At 39.6% G+C, this 18,036-nt stretch overlaps 2 protein-coding genes across 3 annotated transcripts in view; one reads left to right on the top strand and one right to left on the bottom strand.

The window, feature by feature from the left end:
• The window catches only part of PRKN (parkin RBR E3 ubiquitin protein ligase), a 784,012-nt gene extending 776,240 nt beyond the window's left edge, over positions 1 to 7,772 (bottom strand). Inside the window, exon 1 of the mRNA XM_072857961.1 lies at positions 7,614 to 7,772. Within this exon, the coding sequence (XP_072714062.1) occupies positions 7,614 to 7,620 (7 nt within the window). The 5' untranslated portion in view covers positions 7,621 to 7,772. The remainder of the gene's footprint in view (positions 1 to 7,613) is intronic.
• PACRG (parkin coregulated) overlaps positions 7,707 to 18,036 on the top strand; it is a 267,779-nt gene continuing 257,449 nt past the window's right edge. The window contains exons 1-2 of one of the 2 annotated variants that reach the window (XM_072856220.1): positions 7,707 to 7,848; positions 8,513 to 8,701. In XM_072856220.1, the coding sequence (XP_072712321.1) occupies positions 8,555 to 8,701 (147 nt within the window). In that variant the 5' untranslated portion in view covers positions 7,707 to 7,848; positions 8,513 to 8,554. Of the gene's footprint in view, positions 7,849 to 8,030; positions 8,197 to 8,512; positions 8,702 to 18,036 lie in introns of those variants that run through there. The other variant, XM_072856221.1, reaches the window with a different exon arrangement.

Here is an 18,036-nt window from a genome sequence, read left to right on the forward strand (position 1 = left end):
GTTATGCATAAGAAATGCAAGTAGTCTTCGATATTCTGAGATTTAGGTTTTGTTTAATCAAATTAACCATCGGAAAGATTATTCCACGTGTTCGTGAAGTAAGTGTAAGAGTGATCTACAACTCAAACTATTATTCCAGTGAAAAGTACGTATTGTAGTGGAACTATCCATAGCATTACATAAACCGAAATAGAACACCAAGATGACAAGAGAAGAAACAAACCCAAAATCGCAGCATGCGACCATCAAAATATCTAAGTAGACAATTCCCAAAATACTTTCCCTTTGGTTGCTAAGCTTGCACCATTATTTTCTAGTCTGAATTCATTCAGGGAAATTCTGAAAGAGTTTCTTCTCATTTTGCTTCCTTAAGGTTATTTTCATAACAATGAGAAATAGAAATATTTATGCAGAAAGTAAAGATTACTAACACACTGAAAAAGAGTGCAACACAGACAAGTGATCGGTCATCCAGATAGCTAAACTTTCACCCAGGCTCCCATTCTCCCTTAACTGGATTACTGCTGTATGAATCATACTTCACTGTCAAAGCCTTTCACAACCTGTCTCTACCACCACCTTCATCTCTCATTCACTACAGAAATGCTGACCTGCCAATGTTAACTATTTAGAGCCCATCTTCTACATTTTTAAAACAGTTTGGAGCCTTCTCCCATGTTTTTTATTCTTTGAGAGATGTTTCCTGAAAAATTCCATGAAGCTGGCCCAATATCTTCCTTCAAATTCAGTTTTAATCTTTTTTTTCTGTAATACCTATTGAAAACTCAAGAACAGGTTTTCAGGAAGGTAACATTATTGCCAGTGTTGTTGACTAAGAAATAGCTCAGCCAACCCAATTGTGGGTTGTCACATCCCTTGCACCAACACTGGTTCTCAGCTAATCCAATAGGAAACTGATACAGGGTATTAAACAAAAAATAATTAAAAAACAAACAAAAAACCCAAACAAAAAAAAAACCCCACAAAACAAAAACCTCCCATGCCCCTAAGTAAGTGGGGTTTTTGACAATCCAGGTCACTTAATTAGCTCACTCTGGAGGCAAATGAATATCAGTGTCCACTCAAGGAACACATGGTTGGGTAGTAAGGGGAAAGGGAAGGCATCAAAATGTTCTCCTTTATGTGGCAATCAGCTGTGCTACACAACACCACCGTTTGTATGTGACTTGGCAATTTAAAGGGTCAAGCCATAACACAGTGTTAAGGGATGTCCCTTTAGTTACACCCACATAACTTTCATGTCACCATACTGTGAACCAACTCAGGGAATTGACCCAGATTAAAAAGAAACTATTTCTTCTCGATTATTTTTTGACTTCACAGTGTGCCTGAACAGATGGTTGCTCTACTGCAACTGAAAGATTAGTTTGCTGGTGTCAGGGCAGGAATGAGTAGTGTACAGCAAGAGAAGCAGCAATACCTAAAGACAACACTGCTGTAGTATAATTTTTAATATGAAAACAAAGGCTCATACTAACCTATGTTTTGAGTGTACATGTTAACCTTCATCTGTCTCCTGTGTTACACCTACAGTATTTAGCACAGGTACAGTGTTTTTTTGTTCTGTATTTATAAAACTCCCAGGTACTGTGGTGCTACAAATAAAATGTTTAAATGCCTGGAACAATTCTTTATGAAACAGATATATTCATATGTAGAATCTACAACTTGTTGTTGTTTTGGGTTTTTTTCCCTCTAACACATAAAACAGAAGCATCTGAAGGAGCTGTTTATCAATGGTGTACTTTGCTGAGCAATACAGTTTCTTCCTTGTTTGAAAATATATTTCCATAGTGTAATTTTAAAATTGTTGGGGTTTTTATGGGGAAAAGAAGTTGGGGAACCAACTACACACTGAATTTCCACTGGATTTAGTTTCCCTTTTAATTAAACCTTTAAGAAGCCTACCTAATCCTGCATTCTAAAAAGAAAAAGAAACTGGAAAACTATTAAAGTTACAGAACTGCTAGCTTCCCATGGTAAGCATAATATAAAATATCAAACAACATTAGACTATGTTAGCCTTGTCTCTTCTTCCAAATTTTAATACAAGTATTTACTGATTTCACTAGTACTTGCTTGACATAACAAACAGTGAAACAGTAGATTTGATTAATTTTTATTTATAAGAGGGCAACATTATTGTGACAGGGTACCAACATAAAAGCTATATGCTGCTAAACAGCTGCAAAAAGGCTTACTTGCTGTTTGTGATAGTCTATGACTAGCATTTGAAGACATTCCCTGTTACAATCTTAAACTTCTTTACCACAGGACAGAAATTGGTAATGCTGCATCAAATTATAGAGCTGTAAATTTTTGCTACTGAAAAACTTCTCTTATCAAATTAACTTAGGTACACAAGCCTCTGGGAAGTTTTTGTCCAGTTCTTGTCAACCCACAAAGACTATCTTGTATCATCTTCAAAATAACACCAGGGTATTATGCTTTCTGACCAACCTGTCTTCCTGGCGCTGACACCAATATGGTAGAAGTGCAAACAGGAATATGGAAATGCTAGGAGGTCAACTGATGTCTTTAAGTGCTTACTTAAAAATAAAAAGCCCTCAGCTTGATTAAATCCTCATATTTAGGTGACCATGTTTATTTTATCCTTCCTCATGTCTTATTTCATGACTATATCATTAGTGAACATTGACTTGTATCTCCCCTTTTAGTGGTAGAAAACAATTGGCCTTAAAATTATCATCAATAACCGTTCTAAAATAACAAGAAGCAGTTGTACGTAAGCTAGCTGCAAGCTCATTGCAGAATACATTTCATAAATACTTCAGGCCCTCTTCTGTATTCTTTATGCATCCTCACGAAAGCTCTCCAACATTTCAACAGAGCACTACCAACAGCTCCTTGTGAAGCAGCAGAACTATGACACTAGTGATAACAGACAAGCACAGTGCAATGCATCCACATGGACGTTGTACTGAGTTTATTTATCAGACCTTACAGCGTTCAGCCAGTTTAAAAAAAAAATCAGACTAAAATTGTATAACACGGCAATACAGATAAGCCTGTCTTTAAAACAAAAAATAAAAAATGAAGACCTAACTTTGAGATCTTCAGTATAAACATTTTTTCTGCTCTGACCAAGGTAGAAAAATGCAATCTAGTATTTTACCAATGTCACCTGTATCAAAAACGCTAAGAAAATGTTATCTTTCAAATATTGAAATAGATTTAAAAAGTCTTAAGAATCTGTGAAACAAATCTGTGAAAGCTTCTGGACAAATGGCTGAGCAAATGAGTGTTTTTTTCCAACAGAACATAATTTCCAACTTTTTGCCAAATCTAAATGTCAAATTTAAAGCATCATATTAATACCACAAGTACCAGTCTTAACCTTTAACTCATGATCTGAATAAACATAGGTGTTTCACCCTACTGTAAAGCTAGTGCTGCTCAAAACTTGTGCTCTCTATGCACAACTCCAGTGGGTTTCTGCAGCTATCTGAAAATCTAAGCATACTCTGCCTGGGGCTACTCTCTGTATGTTAAGTCAAAAATATGATACCGTTAAACTGTTTGAGAACTTAGATGTATGTCAGTATAGTCCATGGTATGAACATGCATGTCAGTATAGTTCATGGTAAAGGTATGTTAAAACAATTGAAACATAAGGCAAAAGTGTACAAGTATTCATACCTTATCAATTCTGGCACAGGCACCTTGGAGCCACTATTAGACAGAATTTACAGTAAAAGAGCCCTAGTAAGGTTGCACAATGGACTGCAAAACAGCCCTAGTAAGGTTGATCTCAGTCACCACTTTGTTTGTGTCCAAGCAACAGTATTGTTGATCAGGGGAAAAGCCACTGCAAGGAGTCACCAGCAGACCCTACCCCCACATCAGCCACCAACACTGGAAATGTGCTCTCAAGGCACCTAACCAGCCTGGAGACAGAGAGAGCAGGTGGTGGCAACTCCAGCTAGTGCTCATCAGGCCTCTAGGCTGATCCCTTTTCTCTCCATTGGATACAATTTACCACTAAACTCATGCTTCCTAAATTTCACTACCTACACTGCTGGAAAGCTTTGAACTAGCCGCAAAAGACAGACATTTCCACTGTGCTTCCACTGAAGCACAAAAAAGCCACTAAGAAAACGCGAATGCAGAAAAAAAATGGGGGATAGCTAGCAGAGTGACAAAAAAAAGAAAGACGCAAATCTGGAAATATGACATGAAGTCTCGTAAGCTTAAGGTAAACGGTAGCATAGAAGTTGTCCACAGAAATGCTTTCATCTACAGTAAACTCCTTTGAGGACTGGCTGGCAGAAGACAGTGAAGTACAACACAGGTCCTTCAAGCAGCAGATATTCAGCTCATTTAACCTGCATCGCTGTTACAGATATGGAAAGCAGCATCAATTTGGCTCCCCAATGATCAGTAATTTATGCAAGGATTCCTATCTTGCATCAGTCAGAATACATACATATAGTATTCTCTAGTCAAAATGAAAAACACTAACTTAAACACTCCTTCACTTACCTATTTTTTTCATTATTAAAATAAAATTAAATAAATTTCTATAGAGAAATTTCCTGAAGTCCTTAACTGAACAGCCCATCAGCAAGTAGTATAAATAAATTGTAACTTTAAAAAAAAGCAATATATGCATAAGCAAAAGGACTGCTGAGGAATCATTCTGGCAACTTCCCTTAAAAGCAAAGCACATTACAGAACAATCTTCTAAAAGCATTTATAAAAGCAAGAGCTGCCTTTACCATTTACCTTGATAAATACTTTTAAAGATATACCCAAGAATTAAAATTCCAGAAGCGCTCATGAACTCAGTGCAATACCATGCATGTGTCAGCTGTCACGGACTTTCCAGGTAAATTTGTTCATGGAATTTCTACACAAATGGACTGTTACATAATTAACTTGCTGTTACAATATTCTAAATGCAGATGTCACACAGATGAAAATAAATAGAGTTACATATTTTGAAGGCCTCCCTCAAGGAATAAGCTCTTACTGAAAATAAGCATATACTATTTTTTTTTTCCAGGTAATATGTTAGCACTCAGAAATTAATTTATAAGCAAATCTTTCTCCACAAATCTCTGTTCAGTCAACAAAAACTAACAAGGCAGAAGAACGTAATAACAAGCAGGATGGGAAATTACAAGAAGACTACTAAAAGCCAGTTATACAGGTCAATTGTCTAATCTCTTCTGGAACGACAGGTGCTATGGAAAAAAATCTTCCTCAGCAAAATATCTTAAAAAATTTCATGGGAGGAAAAAAATAAAAATAAAAAGTTCAAAGAACCACTATGAGCATGGTCAAACACTTAGAGGAAGACAGAGTCAAAAGGTTCACCTATTTCACTGGACAAAAAATTAGAATAAAAACATAGAAGAATAAGAAAGAAGAAGAAAAAATAGTAATACTAACATGTTAATGAGGTTTGTTCTCCCTTTTTCACAGCACAAGAACAAAGGGACATAAAAAGAAAGTAAGAGATCAGAAATTAAAAATCAATTAAAGAAATTAATTGTCACGTGTTGCACAATTATATTGTAGAATTCTTTGCCACAAAAACTCATGAGGACATAAAGCATTTCCAGAGATATGAGACTGTATAACATTTTGGAAAATATACTATATGCTTCATAAGATAATTCTTTGAACACTCAGGTCAAAAAACTGGGCACAGATTACACAAATTATTTCACCCTTCCCCTCCTGCCCCCAATTTTGCCATGGTATTCCTAGCTTATAAGTGTTTAGACGAGAGTTTTCAGAAAGCAGGAAATTGGACTAGATCTCTACATCATATACTTTGAAGATAATTCTGGTATTTTCAGAGTGGTGGGTTTTTTCCCCCCCTATTTTTTTCCACTAAACAGGTTGCTGCTTAAATCATTTAGGGTTGCAACTCATGTAAATCTGTGTTTATAAGTTTGCAACTAATTGGGATGTACATTTCATAATCAATGTTCACAAACATTTACATCTGCCACAGTGAAAATAAAATAGTAATTCCTCAGTCATAAATGTTATCTTCATGCGCAGTAAGTAAACATTTAGATTTCAGTATGAGGTCTAGAGGCATCAACTCTGTAACCACATGGGCACTCCCTTATGTACACTCAACTTACTTTTCTAAAGCATTCAAAACCAAACACACACTGCAGTTCTGTAAACACATATATTTTATATACTCCAGCAAGACATCAAATCAGCAGCGGAGATAACATTAGAAGATGAAAGACAGTGGAATACCTGACCCTCTGTGCTCTCCTTAAGCCAAGCCTTTAATCTAAAATATTCTCTGCTACACAAGAAAAAAAAAATAGTCCAAATGACAAGAAAACCCAGTAAGTAAGGTTCCACAACTAGGACGAGACCATTTGCATAAATATTTATACAGACTGAAAATACCACATAAATAACTGCTTTTAACTTTCTTTTTAGGTTTTGCAAAGCTGAAAGAAAAAGAACATTACCTAAATACTTGAGTTCACATAAGGCTAAGAAAAAAGTACGCCTAGTTGAAAGACCCATAGGATTCTTGGACACTTTCAAGATGTTTAATTTAAAAACAATAAATATTTTGACAACAAACTGCATGCTTTTCAACTTGATCAGGTCTTAGGTAGACAGTAACTATGACACCTACACTGAAGATGAAACAGCAAGCCTGAAGAAGGCAAGGAATTGTTAAAATACAAGTGCATCTACTACATTTTATAGCTTTTACTGTAAATAATTCACAAAACTGAGAAAGTGAAAGCAAGATGAAGCATGTAATGAGAGGCAAGGACTACAAAACAGATCCTATAATGTGTGGGACTCTCCAGGTATGGATTCATCTTACAAATAACAGAAGAAAGCCCACTGCTGAAACAACCAGTTCACATGTCATACCAGCATTAGATGGGTACAGAAGCCAACTCAAGGACCAAACGGCCAAACTCCCAACACGATTAGGCCTAAGTTGCTTCTCCACCAGCAAGTACCATGCCAGACCAATAATGTGTACATATACTGGACAAGGCCAAAAAGGTTGACAAATCACACAAACCTCGCCCAACAGTATTTACAATTGATATACTGCGGGGAAATAAAAAATAATTTTAAAGTGACCTCAATCACAAGCCCTGGGCTGGCCGTTGCAGGGTCATCCCCCGCCAGAGGGGCAAAGAAGTAGAGCACTGACCCCTCAGCACTTTGACCCCCAAGTCCTCTGCACGGCCCCGCCAAGCGCACGAAGTACTTTAACCAGGGGCGCAGTAACGAAGGCGAGGAGGCAGCGAAGGGCACAGCCCAGCCGGCTCCCCTGCTCCGGTCCGGCCCCCCGGAACCGCGGCCACCAGGCGCCGTGCAGTGCCGGCTCGTCCCCGTGGGCACCCGCCACCACCCGCAGCGGGGCCCGAGGCGGCCCCCCCCGCCGAGGCAGCAGTGGAGGCGGCACGGGCGGACGTGCCTACGGCGACCGCGGGGGACCGAGGGGAGCCAAGTCAGCCCACACCGCCCCCCGGGGCCGATGCGCTAGGGGCGGCCGAGGGGCGGGCAGGAAAGGGCGGATCTGCATCCGGGCTCGTTCCCTCCCTGACGCGCTCACTCACCTATCATGGCGGCGGCGGCAGCGGCGGCGGCGGGGGGGTGGGGAGGGCGGGGAGGGAAGGGAAGGGAGGCGCGCGCGCGCACGCACGCACGCACCCGTGCCGGCGGCACCCGCCGCTCGAGCGCTCCCCTGCAGCCCTGAGCGCCGCGTGACTGCAGGCCAGCCGGCGCGAGCGGCGGGGCCAGCCAGCGGCGGACTACGCATGCGCCCGCCGGGGGGGGCGCGGTGCTCTCTGGGTATCGTAGTTCTCGCCTCTTCACACCGCCCAGCTCTCCTCACGTGACAGCCTTCCCCCCTCCGCCCCGTGTTAATTACTTTCTGTTAATTGCTGTGGAGCGGCGTGGTGCCTTCCTGGTTTTCGGTGCAGCTGCCTGCGGGCAGCGCGGCGGGGGTTGCCGCTGGGGTTTCTTTGCTTAGCCTGGTGCTTCCCCGCGCACGTGACCCCGCCGGCAAGGCGGCGGGCTGTTGACGCGTTGCCTAGAGACGGCCGCGAGGCCGGGGACGCGTGCGAGCGCCGGCAGCGGCCAGTGCCCGCCCCGCCGCCAACGGAGCCCGCTGAGGGACCCTGGCGGGGGGCGCAGGGGGTGAGGCAGGGCGAGAGCCGGCGACGGGCGGGCGGGGTGGGAGAGGCCCCGACGGAGGGCGAGAAGAGCAGGTGGTGATGAAGGGCTGGGGACGGAGGAGCGGGAGCGGTGGGGAGGGTGTGGGCGAGCTGGGATGCAGAAGGGGGCTGGGGGGCAGCGAGGGACGAGGCGCAGGCGAGGAGGCCTGTCAGGGGCCGGGAAGGCGCGGGAGGGGTGCGTGTGGGGGTGTCGCTGGTTGGGAAGGGGACAGAAGCAGACCTACTGCGTTTTCTCACTTACTGGTGGCGGGGCGTTGATGTTTGTTTGTTTTTTCCAGTCTGTGTTTTGCTTCTTGTCCGTCGAGGACGCTGGTGGGGAGATGGTAGTGGAGAAAGCAGGCTCAAGCCCCTCAAAGCCCGTAGGTGACAGGTGCCCCCAGCAGCAGGAGCCACTGGGGCACGTGAAGAAAAGCAAGCAGCAGGTCTCCGACGGATTCACTGTTAAAGCCATGATGAAAAACACTGTGGTATGTTTGCTGCTAGTATAGAGCTGATGTTAATTACTTTAATCTCACGTGTTCAGGAAGCATAGTGAGTTGGAGCTGGGGATAAAGCATGTCAGGAAGATGTGTGAGTTGCTAAAACTTTATCTGGAGTTTGCTGGTTGATGAAATTACCTTCAGGCTTTACAGAAGTATTATCATAAGGTAACTGTCGGTGCCTGTGGAAATTGTGATGCCTCGCCTCCAAGCGTATTGCTTTGGTGCCACAATTTTTTAATATTGTTTTCTATTGGCAATGCACATTCTATTTAAACTGTCAGCCTATAGAATTGTGTGCAAGGCTTACGACCCCTTGTTTAGCAAAATACTGTCAAATGATACTGTAGTATTATTTGAAAGTGTTTTCATATACTGGCACAGTGTGGTATAAATTTGATGTGACTGTCACATAGGATGGCAAAGATCTGGAAAATACATTAATGTTTAAAATAAGCTTGAAAAATAATAAAAAGCTTCCACACAGTATAGGAGAATACTAAACTGGAAACAAATGTTAGTTCTCCATCTCATAGTTCAAAGACAAAGAGGAGTTGATCCAGCAAGCTTCACTTTCATTAACAGTCCCAATTTCTAATGAATTTAGAGGTATGTGAGTGAAAATACTAGGATAATGGCCTTTCAAATAGCTTTATATTGTTTTATTTGTCTACTTTGTCAGATTTTAGGAATAAAAAAAGCTTCAGCTAGTACAGAATGCAAATGTTCAACATGTAAGTGGATGAGCTAATATGAGCACACATCTGTGCTTAAACTCCTGAATTGTATTTTTCTTTATTTGGACACAATTCAAGGTGTTAGCAAAGTCTTGTGTTCTCACGGTTTTTTTAATTCTATATATTCTTCTGACAACAGTTATGAAATACATCATTTCTCTTGTTTTGGTGAAACAGTCTTCCTGGAGCAGTCTCTCTGGCCTTTTTACCTGTAAGAGCATCCTCTTAAAAACCCAAACAAGTCCATCTTTAAACAATTTTAAATGGAGTAGAAATTGTGTACATTAAAAACTTTCTCCTTATTAGTAAAACTAAAACATGTTTCACCTTAGTGGGAAGAATACAAGGTGAAAACAACCAAAAATCCCCTTTGTTTTAAAGATTGTTTAGTTGGTTCGGTTTTAATTCTAGAGATGCGTGGAATAAGCTATAACACTTCAGCGAGTTTAAAGATTAATTTTTAAAAAACATTTCCTCTTCTCTGGACAAAATTCATGTCATGGATATTTTCACATATTTGTTTAAACCTTGATATGTAAAAGATGCTTGATTTCGCCTAGAAGAATCAGCAGTTTCAGTGGAGTATGAGAAATATATATTTAATTTAAAAAAGGAGCTTTGACTTGTGAACATAACTAGCTGTGAGTTTAATCAGAATTTAAGTTTTCTTTTAAATATTTATAGAGTTTTAAGTTTTATGGCTGCAATTCTAACTTCCTAAACATTAACAGAATGTTAAATCACAGGGTACTGTCATTAAGCAACAGCAAACAGGTAAATATGCTGCCTTTGGAGCTACTCATTGAATCATAGAAATGATGGGGTTTTGACATGGACCTCTGGAGATCATCTAACCCAACTTCCCATTTGAAGTGGACCTGTCACTAGCACTAGATCAGGTCAATCATGGGTTTCCATAGCTAAGCTGTGAAACCCTCCAACATCAGAGATTCCCTGACCTCTCCAGGCAACCTGTTTCGTGTTTGCTCTGCCTGTCTGCCCCCCTGCCTGCCCCCTCGACTCCCTGTCAGAGGCAGGGTTAACAGTGTTCTGACCCGCTCCACAGATTCTGCTCATAACTGGGTAAGGATGCAGTGAAACTGTTAGAGGCCCTGGAATATTCATAGTTCCAGGGCTGCATTTTGCAAAAGCTCAGAGTGAGGACAGGCAGCCACTGGAATAACTTCCCAGGGGTCAGTGTGCAAAAAATCAGGATAGAGTAAGGAATATCTCACTGCTACTCTGTCTGGGCAGAAGTGGGTGTCCCTTTTCTCTTTTCCAACAACTGGTTAAATGGAGCTACAGATTTATTAAATACTCACTTGTCAGAGGTTGACATCATCAACGAAATTCTCGTTTCAGGCTTAGGAGTTGACTGGAGAGTTGAAAACACAGCAGGCGAATATAGTTAAAACATGGTAATTCTTTTTGTTAACAGCATGACAAGGCACAGGGTTGTCAGCAACATGTTCAGCATCTCCAGGTCAAACAACTAGGTACAGATTAATAGCCTTCGGTGCAAGCATGCAGTGAGTCTTAAACTCTTAGCATAGAGTCTAACAGATTACCATTATGCATATGTGACTGTAAATATTGTAGTAAGGGTTCCAGAATTCTTTGATGTTACTTGTGCAAAGACCGTTTTACTAAGCCATTTTTCATGAAAGTTGCTGGATGAAGTTTTCTTCCCAAGTCTGCTTTCATAGCTGGTAGTAAGTATAGAAATTAAGTACATACAGTGTTCAAGACTTTTCTCAGGTCTGGCTAAATCTAAAATATACTTATTGAAATAGATTACTTAATAAATATTCACCAAAAAAATTGTTCCTGAACTGAAGAAAGTGTTTTGGTTTATGTTATTCCAAAACTGTAAATTCGTATAGCAGTTTCAATTAAGAGCAAGATCCAATAAAGGTCTTCTACACTAACAAGCTAGATACTGTGACATTCACATTTTAATTGTTTTGTTCTCCAAGTGGAATCAAGAATGCCATGTTATGTGCTCATACTTCACATGTACTGCATGGGTAGAATTAGGAATATAATTAAAAATTTATATACAGACTAGCAAGTAGAAAAGTGTCTGTACATGAATGTGGACAGCAGGAAGATACCTCTGTTCACTTCTGATCCTCTCCAAATAGTTATTTTTCATATTTTCTGCAACTGTACCTGAGAGAATAAATTGTTAGTGCCCCCCTTTTCTGTAATAAACTAGTGGTAAAAACACTTTTTCAAGCAGAGGATTCAATTTATTACTTAAAGGGAACTGTAGAAAGGGAATTCTAGTCTATCTCCCAACTTGTAAAAGATTCTTAACCAACAAGTTACAAGACCACTGAGGTGAAAAAGATCGCAGAGGCAAAAGTCTCTACATGTCCTTTCAAAGTGCTGTTACTGTGCTGCAAAGAGGATTCATAGGGGTAGAAAGTGGCAAGTTAGGAAACTCACTAGACAATATATTTTTAGTGCATATATCATTCATGCAGGAGTTTTGGAAGCTTTGTTTTTTGGAATTTTATGTCCATCATTGCTTGCTAGAATGGATATGATGTTTTTGGAGTAGAATTGGAACTTAAGACATCCCCTCCTGAGTGCTGAGACAATAAAGCTATGAAAGGATGTTCTTCTTCTTTCTGTTTTTCCTCAACCTTAAATTCCTTACTACAAAACGGCAGCACGTCAGCAGGAAAGAAAGAGTTTATCTTTCCTCTACAGGTTCTCCTTTATTAACACTATTGCCAGGTAAGTTGAAGTATCCTTCTGCAGCATATGAATTTGAACTCCTCTGGCCAGAGTACTGAGTTCAGATTTTCTTTCTGGCTTAGTATGTAAACCAGTAGGTTTTATGTAGAAAATATTGCTATTACATCCATCTGTGTTCCATGAAAGCAATCAGGAACTGCTACTTGTAATGGGCCACATCCAGCCTGTGTGTAAGGGGTAAAGTGAGAATGTCTACTAGATGGCCTTAGAAGGGGAGTGATGCTAAGAATTGTTTTGTTCCTGGATTTCACAAACCAAAGCAGAGCTATTCAACCTGAGAGAATCTTAGCTATGTGCAGAAGCACACCTCCCATCTCCTAAAAAAAGTGTAATTGCTTATAAGCAGAAAAAAAGGTTATTTAGATTGCAGTTCTGGATTTTTATCCCTCTGTTCCTCATTTAGGAGTCTACAGTCTGTATGTATTGGAATGAGTTCTCAGTCTTTATTGTTTAAACTCCTCTTTCAAGCCATTATCAGTAATGTGTGTTGTGAAGGACTTTCTTACCCTTTACCCTTTGATAATAACTCATAGTAAGGGTTTCCTTTTAACCAAAGAGACAACATGATTTGTTTACATTCTGAAACTTGTGGTTTGATACTCGATTTGTATTCATCCACATTGTGTAACTAAAACTACTTTTGTTATTTACCTTGTAGCAGTAACAGTTTCTGATCTGATTTTAAGGCTATAGAAAAGCATTGTTTACAAGAAAAAAATTTACCTTTCTATTATAATAGCTAATTTATTGGAAAAAGTAGTACGTTTTGGGGCAAGTAGATGTCAAGTTAAAGGACTGTTTTGATAACTGTTTATTGGGCAGTAGTATGTCCATCTTGGAGGAACTGCTCCAGTTTAACAATAGCAATTTTGTACAATCTATGAGTATAGTTTAGTGGAGACTGTGAGTCAATTTAAACTGTCAGTGCCCTGGAAGGCAGTCCTATCTTCTTCCTTTTTCAGGCTGTTTATTACTGCTGCCCCTTGTTGTGCCCACATTTGTACAGTGTTGGCTGATCAGGGAACTGATCCTGCTGAAAAATACTCCAGCCTGTTTAAGCTAACAATGTCAAACTGCAGTCTTTGGGATTGAGGCAAGCAAAGCTCCTGCTGCCACCAGGCTTCTCTGTCCTGCCCTCCTCCCTGTCCTGACTGCATGCTTCTGTCTCCCCTTTTGCATTTACATTGGTGTTTCTTGCAACTACAGAGGAGGTTGGATCTGCTCTAACAGCTGTTAACATATGCAAGGAGGAGGCAAAACAGGAATATGTTGTCAGCACAAGCTGTGTGGGTGAGAATGTCCCTCTTGGCAACATCGTGGTCTTAATTCATTTAAAAACAGTTATGAAACTGAGTTCTAGCAGAGTAATTCCACAAGCATTTAAAGCAGCGTAAACTTGCACCACAATTGAGAGGTGTGGTTTTCATCCCTGGACATTTATTCTTTGCACAATATAAGCTTTTGCATGGCCGGGCAGTGAACTAGACTGGGATCCTGGTTAAACCTAGATTAAAAGCAGCTTGGCATTTTTTTCACAGCAGCACAGACTTGACATACAGTTTGGTAACAGTGTAAGCTAACAGAAGTTGTGGCTGCTACAGCCCTGCCTGCTTCACCTGCATATTTGTACCTCCTCCTTTGTGCCAATACACATAGTAATGCAACTGAATTGATGAAGCACTTCAATTGCATTAGATCCAAACATGAAAAGCTTCAATGCAAGAAGGTTTTTATTTCCCCTCATAAAGTTATGTTCCTTTCCAATTCCATGCTTGTTTTTACTGTAATGACCACTTTGATGATATAATGTAAAAGCAGAATACACAGGAAAAATACTAATGCTTAAGACCATAATGTCTTCTAAAAGCCTGTATTTCATATTATGTTTTCCAGCTATAAGTTACATGGCTTAATCATACTGCTCTTGTTATTTTAAAAGACTTTAAAATCAGCCCTTAATTTTTGCAAACGTGGGGGAAGGTTGATATTGTTCGTAGTTGCAGTGCTAAGATGATAAGATTTGTTTAATATCCTCAAGCATGAAGAAATCATGCTATTTCATTTATGAAAATCTGTTACACACTTGAATCTCCAGTAAATCTTTTTTTTTATAATTCAGTCATATGACTTAAAATAGATAATAAGTAAGTTACCAGTTAGACTCCATTTGATGTTTTTGATTGACGTTTCTTGTTGTCTTAAATCACTTCATTTGATTCATGACATTTTACGTAGAAAAAGACCTTGGAAGGTTTTAAATTTAATTCCTAGAGGAGGTAAATGTAAATTGATTTTAAAACATTATGACAGTGATGTTTCAAGACTCCTCTACTAATCAGTTTTTTATGAACTAATGAATAAAATATTCTAACTGGGGACAATTACAGAGATAGTTGTCAAATTGTGTCAATTCTGGCACTGGAATTAAACTATTTTAAAGTTTGCAAACTGAAACTAGTATAAAAGAGCAAATGTCAGACTAAATTCTTTTAAGTATATGAGAGAAAAGGTCTTATGTATTTACAGATTTCATACAAGTTAAAATCCTGCAGTGGTCTGAGTATGTGGGTATCTTTGGTGTTTCACTGAATGAAGTGGGCATTTTTCAGTTTTCAGATGTTTGACTGCAAGTGTATGAATTCAGAACAAAGTATTAGAAAATAGTTAATAACAATAGTCTCAGAAAAAGATTTTAAGCAGTCAACTTGCTGAGTAGGGAATTATCTAAGGTCAGCATTTCCCACATGCAGCTGGGCATGCCTCTACAGCTAGCCAATAGAAAACATGAAAGAGATTTATTAGAAAGTATCTGCCATACACCTTTCCCAGCACCCAGACTCCAGAACAGTTTCCAAAGAACATACATATATATTCTTTCTTTCAACTTGATGTCATTCATTCCAGCTAAGAAAAATCCTGGCCTCTATGTAGGCTTCAGCTTTTATCTTAGTCTTTTCCCTATTAGTTGACTGGGGATGCTATAGGACACCTGGAGTGAGTTCAGTGAAGAGCCATCAAGGCAGGGTTCTGGAGCACATGTTCCATGAGGAGAGGCTGAGGTATTTTTTTTCAGCCTGGAGAAGAAAAATCTACCAGGGTACCTAATGGTATTAGGTCCGAACAGACCTAATGGCCCAATAGCTATGAGAAGTCTGTCAGGAAGATAGAGCCAGTCTGTTCACTCACTCTAGTGAATGATGGGAAGACAGAAGATGTGAGTTGAAATGAGGTGTGCAGGATGGTGAAAAGCTTCTTCACCATGAGGATAGTCAAGCAGTGCATCAGGTTTCCCAGAGTTGTGTAGCCTCCTTGGAGGTTTTCAAGACCCAAATGGTATAAGCCCTGAGCAACCTGGTCTGATCTCAGAGATAATCCTGCTTGGAGAAGGAGGTTGGACTAGAGACTTCCTGAGGTCCTTTCCAACCTGAGTTTTCCCACGATTCTACCTCTTCTTCCATAAGAGGGTAGTTTGTGGCCACTCCATGGCTCTGCTACTACTAAGGTCAGATAAATTAGTGATGATTAAGTGACTCGGACTGGGGGATATAAAAAGGAAAAAGGCATTTGAAAGTTTTTGCTTTAATAGCTTTGCTATATTTCTGAAGATGTGATGTGAAGGGGGTAATAAATACAATGGAGAAGATACTTTATTTTTCTGATAAGTCGGCCTCCCCTCTGACCCTCAGAAAAACTATGTAACACCACATTGTTCTGGTTATAATAGTGAACTACATCATAAATCTAAAGTTGACTTTATAGATACAATTGAGTAAGCCTGCATCAGTGTTTGGGTGAATCTAAGCCTTATCAGCTGAGATTCCTACTGCAGTTAATTTTTATACGGTCTGCTCCAACAAGTATGCAGCGAGTACTGCTGCCAAGTACGCAGTGAATGCTGCAAGGAATTGAAGCAGCAGGCCGTGTCTGTAGCTGTCAACCTCTGGATGCTGTCCCTTGTCTCACAGTCTCCTCTTGTCACTGCTATAACTTAAATGACATTGGAAGCTTTAAGTGGGTGAAGAGAACAGGAGAGATAGCATAGTGGCATTTGCGCTAGAGAAAGTAGTAGGAGAACAGTGGGGAAACAGGAGAGGAACTAAGTGGGGACCTGGGTGATCACTAACCCAATATGATTTTTGCTATGGCTTTGCTCCCCAACCTTATGCACTGATGTGCTGAAGCCAGTTGTTGCCTTATTGCAGGCAGAGAGGGCTGGAGTCCGTACTAGGGAAATGGAAGTTTTCTTTCTTTTCCTGTCTGATACTTCCAGTTAATATATATACCTGGTCTATGCTTAACTGGAACAGTCTGGTAAGGCTTTGAAGGGATCAGGGAGATTTTGTTTTTTTGATGAATTTTTCTTAACCATTCTGAAATGACAATTACTGCAAAGCCAAAAAATAGTAGCAAACAATACTGTTGGTATGTTGATAAAATTTCTAGACAATGTGATAGGAAAAATGCTGTGAAAGACTGAGTGATTCCTCCCAGCAACAGTTGATTCCTTGATATACTTGACATTCATAGAAGCAGTTTGGTATAGCTTTTCATTTTGATAGCATAGTTACATAATTTTTGCTGGAAAATTTACTGCTCTCTGATAACTGCCTTTCTTATATAAAATACATGTCAGATAAGACGAAGTTGTAAAGGTCCAGTATGCGGTCACATTGTGCTTAAGGCCGCATTATAGAAGTCTTGTGTTTAATAGTTACGCTCTGACTCTGTGGGTACATTACAAATATTACGCTTATTATAGTTGTAAATTTTGGTCTCTGATGGGTGTAAGTAGAGGGGATGCATGTAAATAAAGGGATTATTCCTGAGAGCAATGTAATTCTAGAGTCAGGTAGACCTTCAACAGAACTTCAGTCAGGCCTCTTACTTGACAAAACAGGATTCTGGTTAGATAATAAAAACTGCCTGAATTATAATAAGGTAGTAAACACATAATTTAGCTTTTCATACATTTGTGACGGTATTTGTTAATGTATATTTAACAGTTTGCATGCTTGTGTTTGAAAGCAAGTTTTTTCTTTTTTAAAAAAATTGCTCTTCATGTTTTTGTAAAGGATGATGTCAAGATCTTGATAGCAAGAGTGAATATAAGTTTGTTTTCAGTTTGATAACAGAAGTATGTAGATAGCATGTCATGCTTTAATTGAAAGCTAATATCATTAGCCTGTTTACGATCAGATTAGCTTTTTTAGTGTGTGTGTGATGGAAGACTTTTTATCACTTGTCCAGAGTAAACAATTGTATACTGCGGTAAGTAGAAAAGTTCTGCACAATGTGTGACAAAATTAAAACATATTATAAAATACACTGTAGAAATGAATGTGGAATGAAAACTCTTGAATGCCTTGAAGCAAGCATGGCATATGGTTGAGTTCCTGTGTAACAACCATTTGGAAGAAGAATAGGTCTTTAAACTTATGTTTTGATGCCTATTTCATTAGTCATAAACATATTACTGATTTTTTTGTGTGTGTGGTTGGTAGGCAATACATAGTATTCTGCACAAAAAACAATGTAAATCCAAATCAAAGGGCACAGTGTTTTCTTGTCTGTCTTGTGTGCTTAAGACATCCGTTAGTTTTGCCATTATCACATGAACTTCTTTATTATAATGTTTGTCTCACCATGCATCTCATTATTATTATATGAAAGGAAGAACTACTTCTGCATAAGTTGCGTGGACTTACCTATGTGTTCTTGAAAATATCTGTAGGTATTAAGTCTGCTGAAGTTTAGCAGATCTTTAATTCTTTCAATAATTGTTGAGATAGGATTTCTTTTCTGTTATTTCCATGTAAGATT

This window comes from Ciconia boyciana, chromosome 3, assembly GCF_034638445.1.
Source record: "Ciconia boyciana chromosome 3, ASM3463844v1, whole genome shotgun sequence".
In the NCBI taxonomy this organism is placed as follows: domain Eukaryota; kingdom Metazoa; phylum Chordata; class Aves; order Ciconiiformes; family Ciconiidae; genus Ciconia; species Ciconia boyciana.